This window comes from Leucopleurus acutus (assembly GCF_964270905.1).
Source record: "Leucopleurus acutus genome assembly, chromosome: 14".
Classification (NCBI taxonomy): Eukaryota; Metazoa; Chordata; class Mammalia; order Artiodactyla; family Delphinidae; genus Leucopleurus; species Leucopleurus acutus.
This window is the reverse complement of record NC_139156.1, coordinates 31,179,771-31,207,035: the sequence shown is the minus strand read 5'-3', so window position 1 is coordinate 31,207,035 and position 27,265 is coordinate 31,179,771. Positions and strand designations below refer to the sequence as shown.

The 27,265-nt window shown below is 48.6% G+C and overlaps 1 protein-coding gene across 1 annotated transcript in view; it reads right to left on the bottom strand.

Annotated features, from left to right (window-relative positions):
- TLL2 (tolloid like 2) overlaps positions 1-27,265 on the bottom strand; it is a gene marked incomplete at both ends in the record, with an annotated part of 128,531 nt that overhangs the window by 19,398 nt on the left and 81,868 nt on the right. Inside the window, 8 exons of the mRNA XM_082854393.1 lie at positions 1,952-2,147; positions 2,603-2,748; positions 3,740-3,856; positions 10,167-10,269; positions 15,381-15,496; positions 18,090-18,214; positions 25,440-25,545; positions 26,699-26,877. Of these exons, the coding sequence (XP_082710519.1) occupies positions 1,952-2,147; positions 2,603-2,748; positions 3,740-3,856; positions 10,167-10,269; positions 15,381-15,496; positions 18,090-18,214; positions 25,440-25,545; positions 26,699-26,877 (1,088 nt within the window). The remainder of the gene's footprint in view (positions 1-1,951; positions 2,148-2,602; positions 2,749-3,739; positions 3,857-10,166; positions 10,270-15,380; positions 15,497-18,089; positions 18,215-25,439; positions 25,546-26,698; positions 26,878-27,265) is intronic.

The following is a 27,265-nucleotide window of genomic DNA, read 5'->3' as shown; positions in this document are numbered from 1 at the left end:
CACAACCACTAGGTGAACTGCATTTGAAATACACTTGATGTGGCTTGGGTTTTTGGTTTTTTGTTTGTTTTTGCTTGGGAAAGAATTAAACTTTGTCTCCAATTATTCAGAGCATTAGGATTCTGCTCTGTTTCTGTTTGGGTTTGCTGTCCCCAGATGGCTCAAAGCAGGAAAAAAAAAAAAAAAAATCCCACACACTTGTGTGGTACTTTTCAGCTTATGAAATGTCTCCACAGCCATCATTTCATTGGGGCTTCACAGCTGGCTGGGTAAAATGGGCAGATTTCCTTCTCCCTGTTTTACAGAGAGGAAAGCAGGGGCTTCAGTAAGGACAAAGGGATGCTTGCTCGGGGTCACACAGCTTGAAGTGGGTTCTTCTGACACCATCTGCTCACCTAAAACCTGGGAGAAGGGGATAAAGAGGGGGCAGATGGGGAGACAGAGTAAGGAAGGGACCAGGAATTCTGGGTTAGCACAGCCAGGAGCCCTGGGAGAGGAGGGAGGAAGGGGTCACTGATTGGGGACCACCAGTTGCAGATTGGATATCTCCGTTCAGTGGCTGCTGGTGTGATGGTGGGCGCCCAGTCACAATGCATTGGGGAATAGCCGATATTTCCTCTTAGCATGTGGTCTGAGGAATTCCAGGGCTCTGAGAGCAGAGAAGGAAAACCTATCTATTCAAAAGAGTCTAAGGATGGACCTAGAGTCTGTCATACAGAGTGAAGTAAGTCAGAAAGAGAAAAACAAATACTGTATGCTAACACATATATGGAATCTAAGGGGAAAAAAAAGGTCATGAAGAACCTAGGGGTAAGACGGGAATAAAGACACAGACCTACTAGAGAATGGACTTGAGGATATGGGGAGGGGGAAGGGTAAGCTGTGACAAAGTGAGAGAGTGGCATGGACATATATACACTACCAAATGTAAAACAGATAGCTAGTGGGAAGCAGCCACATGGCACAGGGAGATCAGCTCGGTGCTTTGTGACCACCTAGAGGGGTGGGATAGGGAGGGTGGGAGGGAAGGAGATGCAAGAGGGAAGAGATATGGGAACATGTGTATAGGTATAACTGATTCACTTTGTTATAAAGCAGAAACTAACACACCATTGTAAAGCAATTATACTCCAATAAAGATGTTAAAAAAAAAAAAAGAGTCTTAGGAAGCTCACTCTGCTGGGGCCAGGAATGCTGGTCGTCCCATGCCATTCTGCATCTGATTTTATCAAGATCTTACAGAGCAGTCAGTCCCTAAGGTGGCACTGAGGTTTGTTTCCTGTGAGCGCCACACTTTCTCAGTCTCCCCCCGCCCCCTGCCCAGCTCTGCCCACTTGAGGGTAGGCTTGTAGACTGGGAGCTGATGCTTCTGGAGCTGCAGACCTGGGCTGCCTCTCTAGCCCATATCAGGGCATGCAAGGCAATGTTCTAGAAAGAGTTTGAGCTTAGGAGTCAGACTGTGTTTAGATTCTTGATCTGCCACTTAACTGAGTGACCCTGAGCAGCCCTTCTCAACCCTGATCAAGCATGATCTAAACCCAACTCAGAGGTTTATTTTGGGAATTAAATGACATAGTGTAAGTCACCAATGTGCACCATTTCCAGCACACAGTAGGTGTTCAATTAATGATAGTGACTACACAAATATGTATTGTTATCAATGCTCAGTTTCACTAAGGTTCATGAAGTTGACCTTGGAAACTTATAAACCTAATTTCCAAGTGCAGCAGCACAACTTTCTGCCACAAAGAAAGAAGCCAAGGCTGAGCCTGTTCCCGAGTCAGTCGTGAACTCCGCTGGGGAATCTACGCACGGCTCTGAAACGCTGGCTGCCTCCTCACTGCAGGAAGCCTTGTTTGGTGCTAAGGTTCCCTATGGGTTTTGTGATTCTTAGGCCAGGGGGGCAATACTTCATCCTGTGACTAAAATGGAAACAACTGCTAATTCATACCCTTGAAAAAATTGGCTGCAAAGCCTGCTTTATTGATAGAGCCATCAGACACAAACTTCATCCACATTCTGTTGGAGCTGGACTTTACATCCTCTGGCTTCTCATAACCACAGAAGTGGCCAATCAGGGCGCTCTCTTCCGCAGGGCCGTCGCGGATTTCCAGGTAGTCGTATGCACAACTGTCGTGTCTTTCGATCTAAACGGAGAAACGGAGACAACGTGAAAGACAGCAGCTTGGCCTTAAGGTTTTCAATTTAAGAAAGGAACCTAAATATCACTCTTGAAAATCTAACCAAGAGACAAAAGGACCCAAACGTGTCCTGGGCTTTTCCAAGCTGTCTCCTACTTGTGCAAGTCGAGGATGAATCAAGCTGCAAAGAGATTAAGTCATGATAAACAGGGAAGAAAGATTCAACAAAACGCCCTGGGATCCCATTCTAGACGACTTCTGCTTCAATTATTCCCCCACCCTCTCCAGCAGCCTTCAGCAAGGAGGCAGATGTGATTTCAAAGCCTGCAGAGGCTCTGATAACCAGATGTCCTGGCAAAATGCATCATGGAGTTGAAATGGCCTCTTAGGTTCCTGTTTTCAACCAAAAAAATGGAAACGTATCTTTACAGAGCACAGTGTCTAAGATCAGCAGTACTTACCTCAAAAGCTTGGAAGGTGAGCCCCACGTGAAATCCCTCCGAAACCGTAATCCTCCAAACACATTCCTTGGAAGGTCTGTAGTCATCCGGGTAGTTTGGGGATTGAATCTGACCGGCATCTTTGTTAATGTCTCCCCCACAGGTAGCTTTAGAAAAAGAGCCAGGAGGAAAGGGGGGTCCCTGGTCAGACCCTTACTAAGGAAGTACACCACTAGGTGGCTCCACTTGCCAACATTTTCATTTCCATTCAACCAAGACTGTGCCTCCGGAAAGGCATAATCTCATGTGTTTGCAACTCTGAATTTTTCTCATATAAAGAAAATAACTGTATAGAGCAGTGGTTCTCTACCTTTGCTGTGCATCAAAATCACCTGGGAGATTTTTCAAACTATGGGAGCCAGGGCCACATCCCAAGAAGTTCTGATCAAGTGTGTCTGGGTGATCACCGGGGGTTTGAGATCCCCCAGTGATTCTGATGCAGAGGGTGGAGGTCTCTGGTACAGAGTGATGTGTACACACGCACACGCATGCTATTTCCTTTATAAAAACAAAGCTCTGGCCTCTCCAAAATTACAATTTAAGTCCCTAAGGGGCCTTAATAACTATTTAGTGTTTTCCTTTGGGTGGAGGGCGGGCACAGGGGTAACTAGCCAGAGAAACCCAATATGTGGAACAAACAGAAGCAGAATTGCCCTGGTGGCAGCTGCCTAGAGCCCAGACCTATTGGTTCCCTCAACTCAACCACCATGATGGCCTCAGAGGCCCTTCCAAGAAATGTAGCTGGAAATTCCTTGACATTGTCCAAAGTCCTCTTTTCACAAATGTAACTCAGAGAGGTTTGGATTCTTTGCTCAGGCTCACACAGCTATTCAGAGGCTGCTTTCATTTCCAAAGTGTTCTATAACCCCCAACACAACACCATCCCCGCTGGGTGGTGACAGGTAGATGGCGCCTGTCCTGAAGGGAGCCCAGCTAGCCTCTCAGCTTCCATAAGGTGGGAGAAGGGGACGGTGCTGCCCCACCCTCAGGGCTCCGGCAGCTGCCACACGTGCAAGGGTGGGAAGGGACACCGGCTGCATGTGAAGGACTGAGGCACATCAGGAACCACGCCAGCGGCTCCTCTCATCATGAACAAACCTTCATACACCGCGAAGAAGCCCTTGCCCAGGATGTTGCTGCTGCTTCGGAATTCCACCCAGAGGCGGCTGTCTGTGGAGATGAGCGGCTCCGGGACTTTGTCGCCACAAAACCTACCTGGGGAGCGGAAAAGAACGGTCAGGCTGCTGGCGGACAGGACGGAGGGACTCAGTGCAGGCAGAGAGAGAGCAGTGTTGCTTCAAATGCAGTTCAAGGTGAGCAGTCCTCGCTGGGCAACTCATCCTGTAGCACATACAGGATTAAAAGCTGGGATGGAAACAGTCACACGCCTGTACGCCTCCTTCAGGAGAGTCTCAGACGCCAATCGATCAGATACCCTGAGTGTGGCCCAGGCACCCCCTCCCCTACCAGTGGGTCTTGTTGAGGTGCTGAGGGGGATGAGGACGTCCCAGCAAGGCCATGGTGGGATGGTGGTCTGAGCGAGCGATGAGTGTCCTCCCTGGTATTTCTATTACATATACACCCTTCTATTTGGGGAGCATGCCTTATGCCTTCCTTGTCTCGGGGAAGGGTGGCCAGAGGACACGTGATGACAAAATCAGTTCTTGGCTTTTGAATTCCACAAGTCTGGCCACGATACCAAAGACTTGGGAAAATACACAGTGAATAAGAGCACATTTCCCCTGCCTTGTAGTCTTAGAAAGATTCCTAGGATGGAGGAGCAAATCCTCTCCTAGAGGGAGAGAGGATTGGAGAGGGCACCATGGAACCTCTGAAAGGACCCTGTGCCCTGGGTGGAGAAGGTTGATAGAGACTCCAAGGAGGTTTAAGGAGCTGGAAGAAGCAGAGAGCTGTGCCCCCAGGGCAGTCCCTGGCACAGCCTGGAGGGGCAACAAGACCCTGGATTCCCCACGTCCCACCTGGGGTCAGAACAGAAGTGTCTGTGTGTTTTCGTAAGACATTAGGCCAGGAGACAGGCATGCAGAGTTCTTCAGGGAAAGCGGGACACGATGGCAGCAACAGGACTCCTAGGAGGGGATGGAAGCGACTTTCCCATAGCCCAGGGGGCCTGGGGAGCCATAGCACGTCTCCCATAGAACGTCTTCTAGGGAGATGTGGACTTGGTACCAATCTGAACTGGCCTAGGGCTGACCCAAGGAGGACGCACCGCAGCCACTTAGGTGGACAGAGGACTGGAGACAAGAGGGGGATGAGGACATCCCAGCAATGCCAGTGGGGATGGCAATGTGCCAGACACCATGCCCTGGCACAAAGTGTGCCCCCCACTGGCACCCTGCGGGAAAAACCACAAATTAACTGTAATTAAGTTCCCACTACCTGATGGAAAGGGGCTCATAATTGCTACTGAACTTGTGGTATTGAACATACAAATAAATGTGTATTTCTTAGACACGTGAGTACATTGTGTGAAATTTGGACCCTTTACGGAGGAAAAGGGGGAAGGCCAGGCCTTCCCAGGGCATGGTCATCCTTGGCCATATAATTTCCAATGCCACATAAGGATGGCAGCCAGGGCAAGAACGGGGGTGGGGTGGGAGATGGACTGAGTCATACTCATCATCAGCTCACAACACAGACCAGCCAGGGTCTCTCGGAAGGGAAAGCGTCCGTGGCTCCACCAAGCGCTGACTGTGTGAGTCACTCAAGAATCCATCTAACATGGGGGGGAGGGGGAGTGACGGTTAACGGGTATGGGCTTTCTCTGGGGGATGATGAAGATGCTCTCAGACTGTGGTGGCTGTACAGCTCTGTGAGCACACTGAAACCACTGACTTACGTGCGCTAATGATGAGATGTATTATGGGGCATGAATTTTATCTCCAAAACATGTTTTAAAGTCCATTTGACAGATGTTTAGTGGGTATCCTCTTATGGCCAGCACTGTGTTAGCCACTGGATCGACCCCTTGAAGCTGTAACGCTGCTCTGCCCTTCTGAGAACTGGGGCGGGGGGGTGAGACTGGGGGAGTAATAAATGTCACTACAGACACTTCCTAGTGGCCAACTGTGGTCGACATTCTTTGGGGAGACACAGGGGTAGAGGTTGCTAATCTTCCATTTCCTTCTGATTCTGGTTGCCTGTAGCCTTTCGGATTTGGGGAGCTTAATATTAAGGGAGATGAGCTAAAACTGCTGTTGAGAATTGGGCAAGGAAAACTCCATCAGAAGTCTATACACTTCCAATAACGGTTCCTCGGGCATGGCCAATTAGTATCAATTAGTTCTTGGAAAACAGCATGTAAGCCTGGGGAAGTATTGCTCACGAGTGAGAAGACGGAGCCACTGAACAGCAGTGAAGCAATGACGGTTCACAAAAGGAACTCTCTTAGCCAAACCGAGTTTCAAGTCCAAATTTCTCCTTTTAAAACCCCAGCTGTCACAGCCGCTGGGGAAGTTTTCAAAAGAGAGAGGGACTTCCACCACCTTGCTGCCTAAGAAACCACGCACCCCAGGGCCACAGGACCACCCACCTCTGCTCCGTACCCCGGAAGAGACAGGAATTACCGGCTCAGGTGTGTTTTACTGCCTTGGCAGAGCTAGACTTGGTAGAATAAATTACAAATTATGTCTAAGCAACGTCTCCCCAGATCACCTTGTAATTCTTAACTAGAACCGTCTACATTGTCCCTGGACTGACGTCTCCAGATTCTCACCTTCACTGTAATGGTTCTGACAAAAGCTCCCTTTGGAATTGAACCAGACTATGCCAGACGCTGTCCTACACACTCTACATGGATTTTCTATTTGCCTCCCTACTACCTTCTGAAATAGGTGCTATTAGTAATCTCATTTCTGAAAAAACTGAGCTTTGGAGAATCTGAGCTGAGTTACACTCAGGATCGTAAGTGGCAGCAGGATCTGAACCTTGGCAATCATCAGTCTCACGCTCTTCATCATCATCACCATCACCGCCACCACCATCCAAAGGAACTCCTCTCTTTGAGGTGCAGTTCTGAACACTGCACCTTTTTTGGATCAGCAGGCATCAAATCTGCTGTCTGGAATATAATCACTATTCCCATTTCCCAATTTGGAAACAGACACATAGGAATGACGATCAAAGACTCAACCATAAAGCAAACTTGTAGCAATAGCAGGCTGGCCAGTTTGATTCATGCCATCGGTTCTGCTCACTTGGGGGGCCGCCCCTGCCCAGAGAGCCCTTAGTAGAGGAGCCACGCGACACTGATTGGCCAGCCTGGCCTTTCTGAACTCCCCTCCCCACTTCAGGGAAGGCGGAAGAAAAGCCTTTGTGTGCGTTGTGGTGGGACAGAATGCCCGAGGACCGTTCTGCCTACAAAAGTGCATTGTTAGAGTAATTCCTCTAGCAGAAATAAGGGAGGGGAATCCAATTAACAGGCCAGTGTTTCAGATTACTGGATGCGTTCTGTATGCGGCCACCTTCCTCCCCTCTTTAGGTGCAATCTCCTCAGTGACCCCCGACACTGAAAAAAACAACCTGCTATCTTTAAGCAGCCGTGAAATGTTCTCAATCTACTTACATTTCCCTTTAATCACTATGTGAAAAGCTGGGCCCCAAACACCCTTCTCCCAAGGAGACTAGCAGGCTGGAGAGAAAATGGACTAGAGAAAAGGTGTCAGATTCCTAAACTGAAATCTGGTTCCTGCCTTTGGAGGAGGAGTTTAATAAGGATATCAAGAAGAGGAAATGCAGATGAGGACACTACAAGTGGACTCCATGGGGAGTCATAAAGGGTTCATTCATAAAAAGTTATGCGTCCATTATGCCTGGATTTTCACACACTGCCCTGGGAAAATATGCGATGCACAGTTTTTCAGAGCAAGATGCATACTTTCACAATCCGCCCTAATCCGCTCTCTCTCCTGCCAAAGGGGCATTGACCTGCCTCCTCCCGGCAGATTTCATGGCACTGACCCCTCCCAGGGACCAGCTCGGCCCACACAATGCACTTGTTCCAAACACAAAAGTTCACTAACAACTGCATTTGGAAACATCAGAGCAGGCCAAATAGTTGGCAAAGGAGAACTCCTGCAAATGAAGAATGACGGTTACAGGCGCTGGGCCATGCCTTGGCTACAGCACACTCGGCGCGCGCACGCACGCACACACTCTCTCTCTCTCTCTCTCTCTCTCACATCCACACACTCTCACATCCACATACACACACTCACTGCAAAAGTGTGTAAAATATAAGCAAAACAAAAAAAACACCAAACAAAAAAACCATCATGGATAATGACGAACAGCAAAAGCTCCGCCCAATCACTGAACGTGTAATCAGAGTTCCCAGGATCTGCAGCGAGAAAATTCTTGTTTCAAGTTCAAGGAACAGCTGGAAGTCCCTCTGCCTGTGCCCATTTTCAGGAGCGTGCCTTGGCCCTCTCCATGGAACTTTAGGAACAGAGAGCTTCCCCCTCCTGAGCTTTTTAAAGTCTATCACATTCCCTGGGGGGTATAGGGTTGCCAGATTTAGCAAACAAAAATACAGGAAGCCCAGTTAAATTTGAATTTCAGATAAACAACGAATCATGGCAGTCCTATGGGGAGTCCCTTCTAGATTCAGCAGTCCCCTTGCCCCATCAGCTGGACATCTAAGTTCTGACCTGATCTCAGCCACCAGCAGGCTGTGTGGCCTTAGCGAACTGGTTTTGCACTTGGGGAGTGTGGTTTTCTCATGAAGGTGTGTGATTAAGTGACTCTAAGGTCCCCGAGATTCCATGTTATCACGAAACTCCTCCCAAACAGTTTCTTTTATTAATTATAAAATAATATCTGAATGCATTCTTGTAAAAGAGCCAAATAATCCAGAAGTATACACACCAAACCATGAGGTTGCCCCCCACCCTGCGCTTCCTTTCTCAGAGTGCAAGGGCGCCCATCAAAACTTCTTTACAAATTCCTATCTATTTGTACCTTTAGGAATTTAAACTCATGACCCTCTGGACTGAGTGGGCTTGTGTGCCTTTCTCAGTGGTAGCTGATCTGGCTGAGACCCTTTGGCCATACAGAAGCTTAGTACCTGCCAGGCCCCCCGGGTCCAGCCAGACCCTCTGTCCCTGTCTCTTCCGATCTACCCCAGAATCTGAAACGAAGCTGGCCTCAGTCTGGCAGTGAAACTCCCCACCTTAGCTCTCTCCCTTCTTTCCGGCCTCCATCTTTGGTCAGTTGTCCTAATAGCAGCTCACACTCAGGCCAGTCATTCGAAGCATAACAAGTATGGCTTTTCTGCCTACGTGAAGACATGCCGGGGACAAAGTCTGCACCGCGAACTTACGCTGGTCCAACTCAGAAGCCCACCCTGAATAGCACTCTAAAAATGAGGACAACCCACTCTCCGCGGACACCCTCCCAGCTGGCCCCTTATGACTCTGCTTCTCATTCTGGCTCCACCATGGTGGACATTTCTGGGCCAAACGAGTCCCCATGTCCGTTGTCCTAACACTGATGCCATTTGTCCTCTATATGACGGTAATCTTCCCTGGTCACCCTGAGAGATCTGCCCCTGGTGACCAATCCTGAGTGAACTGACTTTTCTCTTTATGCCACCTGCCTACCTTCTCTCACTCAAAGGTCCACCTGCCTTCTTCTCATGGATGAGTTCAAGCACTGTTCATCTCCCCAAAAGAATACACGCTCATCATAGAGAAATTGGAAAATATAGCTAAACCAAGAACAACAACAGAATAAATTTTAAAAAATACTCCATCATCCTGAAATAACCACTGCGTGTTATTTATTTATATGTCTTGTTTTACTTAATATTTATATTGTAGACCACAAAATGGTTTCTTCCAGTCAAATCCAGGCTGCACAATGTTTTCAGTAATTTTGTTTTGGGTAATTTGAGTCGGGATATTTACTGTTCAGTTTGCCACACTCCCTGTCACTTCTTACTTTATTATACCAGCCCCATCTCACTCATTTACACCTTATACCCGAAGGCATCTGGTTTTGCAACGCCTGCATCGATATACAAGTGTATTTTTGTTAAAACGGAATCCTACATGTTGCATATCCTATTTTGCAACACCTTTTGTGTAGCAATGTACAATGAACATCTTTCTGTATCAATAAATAGCCCCCTCCAACTTTATTTTTAATGGCTGGATAGTTTTTCATTGAAAAGATGTATTATAATTTATTCATCTAACCCCTACTGTTGAATATTTAAATTGTTTTCAATGTTTCCTGCTTCACTGAACATCCCTGTAGCGAGAGCTTTGCACACTTCCTTAATTAGTTCCCTAGGATAAATTCTAAGAAGTGGAACGGCTGGGTCAAAGAGTATTCGCAGTTTTAAAAGCTTTTAACATGTGCGGCCAAATGGAGTGTTCAGAGTTTTACAATGACACCGACCCGTGAGAGCTTCCTGTGACTGGCGGGATGGACCCTTCCAGATATTAACAGCATCGCAGACAGCATCTGAGCACTCCTCTCTTAAGGCTTTCTGAAGTCAACTCACCCAACAGGGGGGCTTTTCTCCAATAACCATCCCGGACCTCCACGTAGTCGTACCAGCACAGGCGGCTTTTAAACAAATCCATGGATGTGAAGTTTAAGACGATCTGCAAAGAGTTACCGTAAAGTGAGTTTTGGCAGCCAAGCCTGAGGAGTTTTGAAGATACGTCTGGCATAGCGGTGTTCTCACGTTACCCTTTAGCATACAGAGCTTTCAGACCACAGTAGGAGTGTCCTCTCAAAAGCACATTCACAGGAAACCTCATGACATTCAATAATAAACCTTAAACAGGATGGGGAATAAACAGAGGAGATGGGTTCTTTGGTTCTGTCTGGGGAATAACTTGGGCTTTTGAAGTCACTTGGTGGTTTATAGAAAGCAAGATGCATTAAAAAGACTGGTCGGGATGCGCTGAGACTGGGGATTTGGAAGGAGGTAAGAGGTCAATGGAGTTTAGAGATACGAAAAGATCTTAAAACATCATCAATCATTCCAAAGGGTTTGGGGTGAACCCGAGTGCATCCGAGCACCTCTGTGATCAGTGTTCCCCTGGCCATGACCTCACTCTTCTGAGGTGTGGTGTGTCTAACAGTCTTCCTACAGTTAGTCCGTTCATTCATTTATTCATTCATTCCACCATTGTTAGTTGACCTACTGTGTGCCAGTCTGTGTTGGCCAATCAAGATAGAAAGATCAGTAAGACAGAGTACTTGCCTTTAAGGAGCTCAGAGAATGAGGGAAGGGCAGATGTGCCAAGCCAATTAGAACACTATGGAATAAACGCTGAGAAGAAAGGGATGGACAGAAAGGCATTCTGGAGCCCCAAGGAAGGAGAACTAGATTCTGCCCGGGAAAATCTGGAGAAGGCTTCTCGGAGGAGGTGGCATTTAACCTAAGGAGAATAGGGGCCCAGGGGCCAGAGAAGGAGGGCCAGGCAGAATTTTGATGCAAGGGACTGACACGAGCAGAGCAAGGAGATGTCTGGGGAGCCGCGCCGTGCTCCAGCAGGGTCATTGTGCGCGTGTCTGGAATGAGGGGGCAGAAGAGGTGAGGAGGAGTGAAGGCTGGGGAGGGGGCTTCCGAGGGACTGGGAAGGAAGGTTTCCAGTCCCTCTGGACACACTTGAGGCCATTCAGTGGTGCCCCTGCCCACAAGCAGTGGAGGGGGAGGGGGGCCCTACAGACTTGCACCCCTTCCAACTCAGACGGCCCAGACCGAGGTCAGGTTTGCTCTCTCCCTTCAGCCCCCTTCAAGCCCCGCCATGCAGCGTGCCTGGGATTGTCTGGCTGCAGCTCCCAAGTGGGCTCCCTGCCCGTCCTCGGCGTGCACCTTGCCCGCCGTCTCTCAGCCCTTTCGCTCTCCAGAGTCCCCTGAAGCGCCCTGCCCCAGCTCCTGCACCTCTGACCCTATCTATGGCTTTTCCCACTCGGGGGGACCTTGCTATCGGGCAGTTCATCTTTTTCTAGCGTCTTCACTCTCCTCCCTCCGCTGGCCACTTTCTTTTCTATTCTTACAGCCCCGGGTCCCACTGTCTCTAAGTAAACCCCTTAGGCTGGAGGGCTGCGGGTCAAAGTTTGCAGTGCCCTCCCGGCCACATCGAAAGGACTTAGTTCTTTGTCCCTTGTTCTCTGGCCCCTCTGCTTTGAACCTCTCCTCTCTGGTTTCCACCACACTCTGTCCACTGTTCTCTCTCCTCGGCTGGCTCCCGTCCTCCCCGCTCCCCTTTTGAGGTAAGGACACCTCAAAAGAAAGCATTGTCCTCCCAGCTTCCCTGTCTGTAGGTGACACCCTCGCCCCGATCACTGAGGTGCTGTACCTTGGGGTTAGCTCTCCTTGGCCTCTATTGCTTATCCCAGGGCTGACGGACTTTCTTCCTTTGAGATGTCTGAGTTCCCGCTCCAGGTCAGTCTCGCTGCCCCTTCAACAGCCCTGCCTGCGTTGTTCCTGCTGAGATGATTCCGGAACCCCTCCCTGCCGTGCCCCCGTCCATTCTGCACACTAGGTCTTCTGGATCAATCTTGCACTTACAGCTCATGTCTACCAGATCCCTCCTGTGCTCAGAAAACTTCAGCAGCTCCCTATGCCCCCATCTCATAAATTAAGCTCTGATTACTTTCCAGAGCCGCCAGCACCCATCCCATGTGACCTTATTTCCTGGCGCACCCTGATATATCCATGCTGATAAGACCCTCCCATGCCTGGATAGGGGGCCCCTCCCTCCCCCCTGAGTCCTTCCCTGATTTCCCAGATGGATATGATCTTTCCCTCTTTGGAACTCCTCCCTCCCTATCTTAGAGTGACTCTAGAGCAGGCATTTTAGAGGCAGGCAGATCTGGATTTCCTCCCAGCTCTACCCTTCCTGGCTCTGGAATCTTGGGAAAATACTTGTCCTCTTGGGCCTTTAGCTTCCTTGTCTGGAAAGAAACATGCACACCATTGGGCTGTTGAGGGGACTGCACGAGAAACTGTACATGGCGTGTGTAGTGCTATGCCTGGCACATAACAGACACTTGATGAATGGCGATTTAAAACATCAAGCCACACTGAACGTACACTTCATGCACCATGAACCGGACACACAAAGTGCTCTTCGCACAGGCTGCCCATCTTGAGTGTGTCCACCAGCTCCCTTGTTCAGGTCTCAGGACAAGGAGCACCGTCTTCCACAAAGCCCTGTGATCTCCTAGGAGATGAAGTCAGTACCAGAAAATAACTGGCCAGCTTACCTGCTGTGTTGTAGTGTGTGTGTGTGTGTGTGTGTGTGTGTGTGTGTGTGTGTGTGTGATGTCACTTTTCTTTCAACCTGCTTGTGGATTAGAATCACCTCAGAAGTTAAAAAGATACCAGTGCCAAGCAAATGCCCCTCCTTCAATTAAATGAGACTCCCTAGGGGTGAAGGGAGGACCCCAACTAAACTCTAAGTCCCTTGAAGACGGGTTGTATTTAGATTTCTTTCGTCTCTCCTGCGGTGCTAGAATTCAGGTGGAAGGGCTCGGTAATCCTTGCTAACTGGTTGCAATGTAATTCTTTAGCCTTTGCTTTTTAAAATTTCAGAAAGGAAATGTTACTACAACTTCCTTGGTAACACGTTCACGATCTGAATGAACGGATAATTATTCAGGCTAATTATTTAAGTATGTTAGTGAACCATAAAGACCATAAGGGAAGAGGTGATGAACAAGAGGTGAAACGCAAATCAGTCAAGTTTGCTGATGACCAGCAGCTCTGGGGAAGGCTGGGTGGGTGAAGCAGAAGTTGAAATAATTGGTTTTGGAATTTCAATGATATATTCTCCCTGCCCCCAGTCAGCAATAATAATTAAGGCTTGGTGAATCTCATGCAGTTCAAACAGATCACAGAGCCTCTGCTATTCAGGGCAATTCAACAGTTTAGGGATTGCCAGATCCCTTCCTCCCCCTCCTCCTTCTTCCCTCCCATGGATGCCTCCTGCAGGCACAGGGACCTCATCTGCCCAAGACAGACAGGTCTGAAGTTTCTCAGGCTCACGATGACAACCACACAGTCATAAATGCTTAGAGCCAGAGGAAGGATGTGTGCGTGTGGCTGTTGTGTGTGTGCGTGTGTGTGTGTGTGTGTGTATATGTGTGCATGTGAGTATGTGTGTATGAATGCATGTTCAAATGTCTATCAGCCTGTCCCCTTTGTGGAATAATTTAGGATGATAGTTAAGCATTCAGGCTCTCAGAGTCAAATTGCCTGGGGTCAAATCCCAATACAACAACTGAGTAGCCTTAAGCGAGTCCATTTCCTTAACTGCAAAGTGATGTGGTAATAGCGCCAATCACATGAAGCTGTTGTGAGGATTAAATGAGAGACTCCACACGATATGCTGAGAATAGCGCCCAGCCTGCAGAAAATGCTCACAATGGTCTAAGCCATTGTTTCTCTCTAGTTATCACAGTATATTTAACTCAACATTTAAGTGGACATTTTTTTTATAGTGATGAATTAGGAATATCTGAAGATTGGCTACAGGCACCTGAAAATCCAACACCTCCCACTGCACGCCCATTCAGCCACTCATCCATCTACACATCCATTCAACAAATAATACTTATTGTATGACTCTGTGCCATGGGCTGTGTTGGGTGCTGAGGTGAACCATGTCTGCACTCAGTGAGCTTGGGGTCTAGAAAGGGGACGGCCAAATAGCCAGCAGTCATGATCCTGTGAGAGAAGCCACGATAGGATGCCTGCAGGGAGACAGGCCCGAGGGGCAGAGATGCAGAAGTAGCTGCATCTAGGTTGAGACAACATGAAGAACCCTTGGCTTTGTAGTGAAGTGTAGGGAAAAATACAAGCTTCGAGGTGCAGAAGCCCCAGTTCCCAGTTCTATATCTTCCTCTGAATGTGGGCAATTTAAAAAATGTCTGGGCCTCGGATTCCTTGTTCAAATAATGGATATAAGGAGATGAATCCTGCAGAAAGGTTAAGAATATACCACCCCTGGACCAGGGCAAAAGAGACCCCTGAGCTGGGCTCAAGTTTAGAGGGTCATGGAATCTTCAGAACCAAAGGAATTGCCTACACAGAGTTTTCCCAGCTCCTAGACTGCACCTCAGGAGCCCAGGACCTTGGAATTCCCTGCCCCAATAGCCCTGAGGCCACTTCCAGGTGTACAAGGACCTCTGCCCTGGATCCATCCTCCCGAGGGTGGACAGCACACCTGGCCAGTCCACCTCCACTGGAGAAGGAGTCAAGAAACAGCTGTTTGCAAGGTAGGAGTGGAGGATGCTTGGGATTGTGGGCTGGGCGTTGCCCTGGGTGCTCCTAGATGGAGCTGGGGCTGGGAAGAGGAAGAGGGGCCAGCCGTGGTTGGGGGCTAGCTCTCCCTGTAGTGCCACCTTCCAGAACAGCGCTCCGAGGTGTCAAGAAATTCTAAATTGGATCCTCACCTTCCAGGGCATCCTGATGGTGTATTTGTCAAGGGAGGAGGGTGGCACCTACTTTGTTTTACATACTGTGAGCCTGATTTATAGCCCCTGTAGACATTTAGTACATAGGCCTCCATTTGTATGGGGGAGGCTGGTGGGAAAGTCCAGAAATCATGAACGTTAAGCAAGCTTGCCCAGTGACTGGCACATAGTAGGTGCTCATAACAGCTATTATTATTACTATTAATAATAATACTAGTTCCTCATGCCTCACCCAACTCAAAGAATGCGCTGTCATTTCCTGAGGTGGTTTCATACCTACCTTTTCCCCTGGAGTGACCGATATCCTCCAGACACAGTGGGAATAAGAAGGGTAGCCATTCGGGAAACCGGGTGCGGAAAAGTTTCCCGTCGTGTCCTGCAGGGTCTCCCCACATGCTGCACAAGCAAAACAACACGTGTGATCCAGGCATGTGCATACACTCCCCGCCCATGCAGCCCCCTGGACAGGGCTGCTGAGCAAATTCACCCCTTTACCAGCCAAAGCTCTCAGAACACCTTGGCAAAAGGCATGTCAGGCAGATTGACATTTTTCTGGCAAAATGTCAATAAAATAAAAGCAAATACATGTCAATAAAAGCAAAAATCGGGCCTGGGGGCCAAAAAGTAACACCCCAGGGGTTTCTTCTGAGCCTCTCAGGATTGAGTACAACCTAGAGGTTTGAATCTCAGCTCTCTAGCCAGCTGTTTGGTGGTGGGCAAATATCCCAGCCTTGCTGGGCCTCAGTTTTCTTTTCTGTGAAATGGGTGGGACCTACCTAGAGGGTTAAAGAAACCATCTGCATTATATGAAATGGCTCAGTGCAGTGCTCAGCACACTGTGAGTTCCCCCCCTACATAGTGGCCGTTATAATTACTGCTAATAATATCTGTGGCAGAGAGAATACAAAAGTGCAAGCACATGGAGCAAAAAGAAAATGCTTTGAAATTTATTTCAGCTGTTAGTTGGAATCCTGTCTCTTCTTTTTCTGCTACCCACCTCTGAAAGAGCTACGGAATAGTCAAGAAAACAGAGGAAAATGACCAGAAGCACAGGAAGCTGGAATATTCTAGAGTAGGCTAGTCTGCCCTTGAATGTTTGAGGGTTGCCTGGAGTCTAGAACCTAGTCCTATGTATGTGAAAAATATTTCCCCTAATTTGTCCTCAAAAGAAAAGGTTATGCGTAAGCTTGGAAGCTGCAGCTTTTGTATCCCCTCATCTCTAGGGATTCAGACCCCAAAGACAGGTACATCGGTTTGCTGAGTGCCCCTCCTTTCATGGGGCCACCTCCAGAGTGTGGGAAACACACTTCCTTACATTTCTTTTCCTACATGCAATTCAGCGTCTGCGCGGCAACCACCTTTGCTTTCAGTTACTACTTGAAACTATTTGAAGATGCAGTTTTTGGAGCTGCAGGAAGGAAGAGCTGGAGAATGGCCCATATCGGCCTCAGGAAATCCTGGATATCGGGGCTTCAATATCATGTTACCGAACAACTGCCAGGCATCATGAGGATTATGCCCAGCAGCGAACACCCCCGAGGGTTCCATGGAAATTATTTTAGAATAATCGTCAACGTTCTGCAAGAACATACACATTACTGCATGGCTCCATGGTATTTACCAGCTGCTTCCAATCCTTTCGGGAAGTAAGAAGCATATACATTATAACTAAATAAATACTATGGCATTTCCCAGGGAACGCTATAAGGTTCCTCTTTCAATTCAGCAAGGTTATATGATATGTGTATCCTGTATTTCAGCCCTAACATGCCCCCAGATGACTAATAGCTGGATGGGCTTATTTCCCAGAGTGTCGTGATGGAGCAGTCCCACACGGTCCTTTGAGCACCCCGTCCTTTGAACACGAGCTGGGGAAGCCAGAGACCTTTTCTGTGCAGGTGCAGGGCACAGATGGTCGGGGGGTCTCCCAGAACAGTGGCCTGGAGGGAAGCAGTGCCAGCACTGCGGTCCTTTAGGGGTCGAGTATGGTTGTCGCTTTGCGAGTGAGCGTGTGCTGCCGGCAGTGTCGTTTGAAAAAAAGCCGAGAGTCCAATTTTCTAAGATGGCCCCTATTCCAAATATTCTATCCCGTGATCGAACCACGTGTTTGGTCTGGGAGTTTGGAAAAGGTTGCTGGACCTTTTGGTAATGGAATTTCTTTCTTCCCCGCCAAACCACCAAATCGCCTTCTCACCCATCACTGGTAAAAACTTGGCTGCTGTCAAGGAGCGCTTTACACTGAAGCTCAGCAGCTTAAAGGGGCCAACGTGAGCTCCCCGCTGGGAGGCAAGGGGGGCGGGGGTGACAATGCTGAAGCCAACGAGATGCAAGCAAAGAGGGCAAAGTCAAGGGGCGGGGGGTTTCGAACTGGCAGAGAAGCAGACATCTGCTTGGATCCAGTGTACCGTCCCGTCTCCAATGGCAGAATACTGGCCACTGACTAGCACCCTGGATGGCTAGGAGAGCCCAAGCCCATAGAAATGATCTCATTTACAGCACTGAGATGCCCTCTGCCTTCCGGTGTTTGGGAAGCTGGCTTCTACCCTTTCAAAAGCATTCTCCTTCACTCTTTGCCTTTCTGCAAAACCTGGGGTTCTTGTTTTACCAAACCCACATCCCCTACTCCCATAGAAAGGAGACTGCTTTGACCCCTATGGGAGGCACACCGCATTGGACTCCCGTTCACTACTGTACCACTACGCCTCTTCCTCTTCTGAACGTCAGGGCTTTGCCGGAGAATTCCAAAGCTTCCCACAAGTTAAGCTGTGGGCTCTAAGACCTATTGTGCTTCACCACCTGCAGCCCCTCCACCGCTGGGCTTTCTGCACTGTCCAGCACCTCAGCACGCCAGGAATGACAACTGCCAAGGGGGAGACTCTTCATGTCCCCCAAGGAGTCTTCCCAGCACCAGGGATGTTTGCCTGTGGTGGTTGAGTTAAGTGGTCTCCATGGTGCTCTGGAGGCCCTGGAACCCCTGCGATTCAGTTACCTGGGCATTTGTACAGCTTCCTGGCTTGAGCTATGTCTCCCTGACTGAGCCGCACACGCTGGCCAATGGTTGGCCTGACGCCATTGTCGTCTCGACGGGGGAGGATGGTGTCTAAGAAAACTCCTCTACAGGAAGAAAGGAGAGAGCGAGAAAGGAGAACGAAAAGTCAAGGCTGCCAGGCTGTCCGCGTGGGGATTTAGAGTCTTCATTTCCTTTGCCCGCAACCCCATGAACATTCCTACCCCCTGGCCTGCTCGCCCCAGGCTGACATGACTCATGACGTTGCCTCCCCTCGTGCTGGCATGCTAGCATTCCATTTCTTCAGCTGCCGGCTCCCTTTCCAATGGGAAAATGACTCTGCCAAGTTTAAAACTATGCCCTAGCCCAGTGGCCCTGAGGGCTTCCTTACTGAAGTGTACCGAGCATCTCCACAAAGGCCCTGACAGGTCCAGGCCCCAGGGCCCCCCACTGCACAGCTGCAGGGAGCACCATTCAGAGAGACAACTGTGTGAGTGGCGCCCTCTGGAGTTGTGCGACGGGCAGCTCCCAAAATGGGTAAGTCTTGGAGAGGCTCCAGAGAAAGCTTGGGAACCAGTACAGTGTGAGGTTCTCAGGGGCTGGTCAGCAAGCGCTCGTTGATGAGTTGGTGAATAAAGCAGTTCAGAGTTTGGGGGCCTTAGCTGGCAAGAGGGATAATCAGATGGAAAACGGGATGAATGCAAAGAACAGGAGGTAGTCAAGAGAGCTCTGGCCTAGAGATTTCTGTGTAAGGCCTCACTGCCACCTGTAAGGCCTCACTTGCCTCGGACAAGTCCCTTCCCTCCCTGAGCCTCAGTTCACCCCTCTGAACAGTAAGAGATTGGCCTAGATGGTCATGGCAGCCCCTTCTAACTTTCACATCTCATTCTGCTCCAGTGGGAGTGAAACCTAAAAGGAGCAAAGCAGACGAATGTCCACCAGGATGCCTGGCTGGGTACTGGCTCTATTCACGCCTCCATTTGGTGGGTGTGGTTTACCCCCTGCCTGATCTTCCCACTCTGCTTCCAGACCCCTAACCTGGGACCTCTCCTGGAGGGTAGGGCCTTCCCTTGAAAGGACACCTTCTCCAGTTACCACCCTATTCCTTTCTGTCCCTTCTTAACCAAGTTTCTGGAAAGAATTGTCTCCATTCTCTGGCTGCCTACCTCTCCTTCGCTCCTCAATCCAACTGCGATCTGACCACGCCAGCAATGGTCCCCAGTCCCCGACCAACTGAAAAGTCAGATGGCCCCTTGCCAATGCTCACCTGCCCTCTCGGCAGCACCGCCCCTTTGCTGGCCCCTCCTCTCTTGGACTCTCTTCTCCCTGGTTCCCAGGCACTGGTCTCTCTGAGCCGTAAGTTAGGATCTCTCCTTCTTCTGCTTCCCAGGAGTGCTATCCCTAGGGTTCCGCCCTCCCCCTCTTCTCTCCTCTCTCCTCTCTCTTGCTCCACTTGCTTCCCTGGGTTTTAACTGACACTTACAGGCTGCCAGCTAATTCTCTGATTCCAGCTCTAGAACCATCTGCTAAGACAGAAGTCTGGTGACCGCTCCACTGCACTGTCCTTTGGAGCTCTTATATGCAACTCATTCAAAACCTAATGCATTCCGTCCTCCTGCTCCTTCCATGAACCTGTCTCCTGAGACTGAATCTGAAGGTGCCCTTGGCTCTGTCTTCTTCCTCCCACTCCCTTGTCAAAACTGGGAACCAGGGCCTGTCCATGGCACCCTCTCTACATCCCTTGAATCTATGCCTTCCTCCTCATTCCAGACCACTGGTTTAGCAATCAGCATCCCCTTCCTGAACTCTCTTTCCAGTAGCTTCTCAACTGGCCTCCCCCCTGTAGACTCTGCCACCTCTGCTCTACCCTCCACAATGCTGCAACGTGATCATCGTGAAATGTAAGGACAGGCATGTGCCCGCTCTGCTTACGGGCCTTCGCCGACTTCCAATCACCACCTGGATCTCCAGGCCTGTGGCTCGCTGGCTTCTGCCTTTCTCTCCTGACACCTCCACCTCACTCGTTATCATAAGCAAGCTAGTACTCCTGCCAGCCCCCAAAATGCCCTTAAACAAGCTGTCCTCTGCCCAGGCTGCCCATCCCCCATCTTCCTGACCACTACCAAACTCCTGTTCATTCTCCAAAACACCATCAGATGGCTTTCCCTCTTAAAAGTCTTCCCAAGCCCTTTCTATCCCTCCCATCCTGAGTGAACCACTCCTTCCTCTGGGCCTTATTCGCCTAATACGATATGATTCTTCTTATCATACTGTATTGTCTTTTTTGGGGTGATGATAATTGTCTTTTCTGCTAAACAATAAGTTTCTTCAGCAGAGAGGCTGGGTCCTTCGTCTCTATGCCCTCAGGGACCAAAGCGTAGCCAACTCAAAAAATGCTTCTTGAATTAATTTACGCAGCCAAGATAGGACACTGGCATCAAATGATTTTGCAAAATAATTATTTATACTCAAAAGGAAATGCAAAAATGCTTGTTACCTAGTTATTAGCTGCTCTTTCCTTTTTCTTCTCTTTCTCTCTCAAACATTTCCTTTTCCCTAAATTCTGCACTACTTTGGAAAATATATATTATCCCTAGTTCCTCCTTTTTGTTTGTGTAGATACTTTTCCCCTAAATCAGATTTCAAGCTCGCTTTCTTTCCTGTATTAGCACACCAGAGCCTAGATCGCCTGCTGATGTCCTTTTCAGCACCGCTCTCCCCAACATTTAACCACCTGGCCTGTCTTTCTCTAATTCCCATCGCCTCATCTCTGGGTCTTTCAGAGAAACTTTTGTGGAATCTTTGGTCTCCCTCAGTGACCTCACCAAGTTTGAAACCACAAGTGATAACTCTACGTAAAATTCTAAATTCAATCACATATGAATCTTAAAAATGGGTACTTCTGCCCCAACATAAAATGTGTTCACTTGTAATCGTTTTCTTGATTCTCCTGGAGAAAGACATTTTGCTGCATGAAGTGCAAGGCTCAGTACAATCTCTTGGCAACTCAGGCTAAATGACCATGTGGAAGCCCACACAGTGTAGGCAGCTCAGGCAGCAGCCTGCTGTGTGGAGAGTGTGTGCTCACACCCGCTGTGCGTTCACAACACCTTCCTATGTGCCAGGCCCGGCCTGGACCCTTTAAATGCACCATCTCATTTAATCCCCATAAACACCCTAGGAAGCAGGTGCCGTTTATTAGGGGTCCTCACTACAGGTGAGAAAACCAAGCCTGCGGAGCCTAAGGGACTCACCCGAGTACAAAGCTAGTGATGGGGAGCCAGCCGTGAACTGGACGCAGGCAGGCCTGGAACCTGCCTCCTAGCATCTACCTCCCTCCAGCCAGTGTTTCCCACCACCCAAGAAACAGGTCTTAATGTCTGTTAGGTACGTGGTAGAGTTAGGAAGCTTGGAAACCTCTGAACCCAAAGCAGGAGGAACCACCTGGGCTCACACTCAGACAGCTCTGCGAGCCGAGACTCCCTCCCCTGCACGTCCCTGAGCTGCCAGCACAGCGGTGGGCTGTGGAAGATGTTTACTACAAGAGACATCCCTATATAAACCGCTGCAATTACATCCCCCCCCTTTTATGTAGGACACTCTCAGCATTGACATTCTGCTAAACTAAGAAAGGGTTTGGCAGATGCCCTTAGGGAATAAAACTGTCAGCTCTGAGTTCTCCAAACAAAGAAGGCCCTGTACCAGAGAACTGTTTCCTAATCTCCTGGACCCTTGCCCAACAAAACCTCCAAAGACATCACTCCCCACAGCCCGGGTCCAACCATGGGGGGGAGGGAGGGACTGCAATAAACTAGAGGGAATAAAGTTGGAAGGACAATCGTAAAGACACACGAAGATTGGGTTTCCCATCAGCAGGAATAGCATTTGCCTCTGAGATGAGCAAATGTTCTATAGGCCATTTTCTACTCTTTTACAGAATCAAAGACAATGTGCGGGCTAGCTCCAGGGGATATGTGACCAAGAGTAATGACATGGAACTAGGGAGAGGGAAAATCTTACAAAAAGTACCCAGTTAAAGACTCCACTGATAAATGCCCCCAATGAACAAAGTAGTTTTCTGAAAATCCATGCAGAAAATTGGCATAGGGGACAATGCTACAAAATAGATTTGCCAAAATCATTCTCAACTCTGGGGCAGGGGTGTGAAGGTAGCTGCGGTGGATTGTTAAAATAACAAGTCTGTGCCTCCTAACATCCGTATCCCTCTGCAATACGAAGTTGCAACTCCTCCCATTAAGAGGTAGAATCTCTTTCTTCATCACTTGAATCTGGGCTGGTCCTGAGCCTTGCTCTGGCCAACAGAATGTGACAGAGGTGATGTCACGCACATCCTAAAGCCTGGGTCTTAAGAGTCTTAATGAGTATGGCTGTGGGAGCAATCCCAGGCAAGACCAGAGGAGAATGAATCAGAATGACCCACAATGTCATAAAAAATGAGTTTTTATGAGCTGTTAAGTTTGGGGGTAGATCGTTGTGCAACGATAGATAACATCACGTGAGCAGAAGGGGACTTCTGCCGCCTGACACCTTCAGGGAGGCTGCTCCTCTCCTAACTAGCCACCCGTCACACCCATGGGCTGCTCCCTTGCCAAGCTCCCTTCTAGGTGGACTTTTGATGAGGAACTGTTATTTCATGGGTTTGGTCCATGGGTTCCCATTGGTCTGTGCTGATAAAATCCTTCACACTGACAACGGTGTTAAAACGGTTATCTCCTGAGGGGCAAAAGGGATGGCATTACGGGTTAGAAATCAGAAAAAAAAAAAAAAAAAAAGAATTTTTTTTCTTGAAAGACAAGAAAAGAAATGTTGGTGCCAGAAGACAGTCTGTCTTCACTCTTGCCTCGGCCTCTGGCTTCAGAGCTTTGCACAGTTACTGGCACGTCGCAGGCATGGAGAAGGCAATGCAGTTTCTACATCCCATTTGTAGTAATTTATCCAAAATTTCCTACATAATAGAAACTCGTAGATTGTTCTTAATGAAGTGACCACTGTAACTGCATGTGGAAAGAACTGCAATGAGACGATGGACATTTCTTCCCTCACCTAGTCCCCGGCACTGCGGATCTCCTGTCTCCTTCGACTCATTCATTAATTTATTCATTTGACAAATATTTATTGAACAGCTACTCTGTGCCAGGCGCTGTGTTGGGTGCTGGGGATTAGAAGAGAATGAGATAGTCTCTGTCCTCAAAGATCTCAGTCCAGTGAGGGAGAGGAGAATGCAACAGATAAATATTAATAAATAAATTTATAAGAATAATTGATAGATAAGGTATAAAGCAATATGAAGAGTTTGGACAGCTATAAAAACAAGACCCAAGGTACAAGCTTCTCACCTGGACCAACTTGACCTTGATTCCCTGAAAAAATCAACACTTTGGCTCTACTTAGCCGCCTGCAACCCCTGGGGCCAATGCGATGTGAGCTGGCTATTCCCTAAACCATTTCCCAAACCTGAATCAGTCCCACCTCCACACCCAAGCATCCCACCTCTGACATCTGCAGAGGGGCCACTTATCCTGACTCTCACACCCCCAGGGTAGGTCCCTCAAAGTCTCAGTTTCCCAGCGTGGAAGAGGAAGCCTCGGATTTCCAATACGGCAATGAGTGTGATCATATCTGTCAATCCCTCACCCATTCTCGTTAAGAAATTACAACCTGAAATGTTTGAGCTGGAAGGGGCTCAGGGAACATCTGGTCCAACTCTCTCATGAGGGAACTGAGGCCCAGGGAGGTGGCGATTTGACCCTACACACAGCTGCCCCGAATTACTGTCTGGACCTCCTTCAACAGCAAGGTACATGGGAGAGAACGAGGCTTAGAATCCAGCCTTTGACTCTCAGTTCAGTGGTCTCGTCACCACATCACATTGCCTTCTGTGTCTTCTGATAAAGAGCGAGGAGAAGAGTAAAGAAAACAGGGTAGGTCACTCCCATGCCAGGTGTTCAACGATGCTAACTTTGGCCAAACTCCTCCCATTAGAGTTCTGGAGAGCCCCTGCCTGGGTGCAGGATGGCCATCCTAACTAACTCAGCTGTGTGGCCAGAGCACAGTGCCCCCGTAGAACGTGGGATGCTGAGGGTTGGAGGATGTCTCCCACGGTTCTACGACCTCATCAACAGGATGCTTTCAGCAGCCGTACCCAAGAGCCAATCAGCCTGCGTAAATAGTCTTCCTTCCACTCCCAAGAGCACTATGTCTCCTGACCTAATGGTTTCCTTTGATCTTTATGGACACAGAGACTTATGAAATGGATTGTTTCCCTCTTTGCTATGACTTGCTAGGAAGCACAGGGCAGGGTTTTCTGCCAACCCCAACAAAGGGTACATGACTTCATGGCATATATTCTGAATACCAAACTGATGCCAAGCTTCAACTTAGCCATCGACCCTTATATTTCCCTCCCCCATCCCCAAGTCTTCTCACCTAGTTTTCTTCTTGTATATATTGGGAATCACCTCAAATCTTTTTTAATGATTAAATAAATAAAGAGCAAACAAGCTGGTTTTAAGAAGAGACCGGGGGAAAAATGCCAAGAGAGAATACTCGCACTGTGTCTCCTTTAAGTCGAGTGGAAAGACCTACAAAACTGGGACTAGCGGGGGAAAACTTCTATATACAAAACACTTATATGATCTAGAAGCAAGGGCAATACAGAAAATACTTAAATACTGGGTCCAGCACAGCACGAACTCATCAAAACAGATCCTGCTGATGCCAGCTGTACATAACTGGTGTGACCACGCTTGAGGAAAACAGCTACCATCATGCGCAGCCAGCAGGCAGGAGACCTGGAGTTTTGTTCTCACTCTAATCCCAGCTACCTGCGTGGCCACCAGCTGGCCGGAGCCTCATTTTCTTCTAAAATGAACCCATGATTTACCACCCTCCCAGCTCTGACACAGTCTAGGTCCCAATAAACCACACTGCTTCTAGGAGAACTGGTAAGCGTCACCATGCTTACATCAAGGACATGCTTTAGAAGATACCCACCCCCCCACTGGAAATTTTATACAGAGCCTCTAAGTTATTATCCCAGCTAACCTCTCGATAATTTCCCTTTTCTAGTTTGCTGTTTGTGACACGAGGGCATGATGAAACACCAGCTTCACAATGGGATTCAATCTTATTAGCGGGAACCTGATTAGATTATATTTCACTGCAGCCCAGAGGCCACTGTATTTCAAGGACAGACACGCCAACTGTGCTAGGGACATGCAGAGACCCGCTCTCTGCAGACCTCCAGGAATCCGACCCAAGCCTGCGGCAGGCACATTACAACACAGACGAGGCATAACCATAGATTCCGACCTTGAGAAGGTGTTCCGGGCGTAGTGCATGATGCTGTCAAAGTCGTACATCTCTCCCAGAGAGCTCACTTCCCCAGCTTCCATTTTTAAGAAATTATACTCCTGACCTGTGACATAACACTCTGTTAAGGCCTTTGAAAACCAAGGCAGGCACCTGAAAGGAGGCACAGGAGGGAGAAGGAGGGCCCATAGCAACTTCCGAGAGCTCTGTTAGCCCAATCAGACAAATGACAGGTTTGGTGGTGGTTCTTGTTGTTTTTAACAGATTGGAAATTTGAAACAGAACAGCACTATGTGGTTGCACCCCACCACACAACATCCCTCCCAAAATGCCACTCAAAACTCCTAAACTCGGGCTTCCCTGGTGGCGCAGTGGTTGAGAGTCCGCTTGCCGATGCAGGGGACACGGGTTTGTGCCCCGGTCCGGGAAGATCCCACATGCCACGGAGCGGCTGGGCCCGTGAGCCACGGCCGCTGAGCCTGCGCGTCCGGAGCCTGTGCTCCGCAATGGGAGAGGCCATAACAGTGAGAGGTCCGCGTACCGCAAAACACAAAAACAAAAACAAAAACAAAACTCCTAAACTCAGTTAGTAGACAGGTTAATTATCAGTCTGCTTGCTCAAAAAAAAAATTGTTTTTAAATCTCTAATCTTGCTATTGACAGAACAAAAGAAAACAAATCCAAGAGTTAACTTCAACCCCACATTCACAATTCAGGCTCTCAAAAGCATTTTTAAGGCAACTATATTATTCAACCAGCTACTTTCATGTTCAGTATGAATTTATGTATAAAACTTTTTCACAGGAGGAGGTATTTTTAAGAAATCTAGACACTATCTGCCTTGCGATAGGCAGGAATACTCTTTTTACGTGTACTGTATCTTAATTATATTTCAGTTTCAAAAATATGTTGCCTATATCAGCAAAAATGAGTCTTAGAAAAGCAACTGGGAGAACTTTTTTTCTGGCTTATCAGCTTTGATGCTGCAACAGTGTTCTGGTAGATTCTGTTCCTGTTAGGAAATGGAATTGGATTCCTTTACAACATGGAAAGTTATTTCACTTCTGCTCTCTCCTACAAGCTCTGGCAGATGACCTCCCAGGAAGGGCCACCGATGGACAGTGCTAGTGACAAAGGCCTCCATACTTATAAACGAGTGTTGTCTGCTCCCCGCCCCCCCCCCCCCCTTTACTCCTTCCTGACCCCATGGATGCCACCTGCCTGACCGGTGTCTTCCAGGCTCCATACAGACTCCTTACCTGGCTGGATGTTCTCTCTGATGATGGTGACGTGCTGGTCTCTGTCTGGCCGGGTGTGTTCATGCCAGAACCCGACCACGTGGCCCAGCTCATGCGCCACAATCCCAAACTTGTCACAGTTTTTCCCAATGGATATGGCCTGCGGGCCTCCACCTCGGCGCCCAACATAGGAACAACAGCTGGACAGTTGCAGAAATACCCAGGTCAGCAGATCAGGGAATAGCAAGAGTCTAACACCCCTCCCTTGGGGGTGTGTGTGTGTGTGTGTGTGTGTGTGTGTGTGTCTAAAAGAAACGCAGACTTGAGAGCTGAAAATGATCTCATTGTCTAACTTCCCTCTCAACGCAGAAATTCCCTCCAAAAATGGTTCTTGACCTTTATGGTGGTCATGGATTCCCTTGAGAATCTGAAGAAAGATATGGCCTCTCTTCCAGGAAAAAAGCAACTAACTTCCCCCACCCCCCATTCTCCGCTGGACCATCTCTGATGACAAGGAGGAGACAATGGTTTCTGTAAAGCATGAGTCTTGATACTATTACCAGAGGAGCCTTAGAGATGACTCCCCTT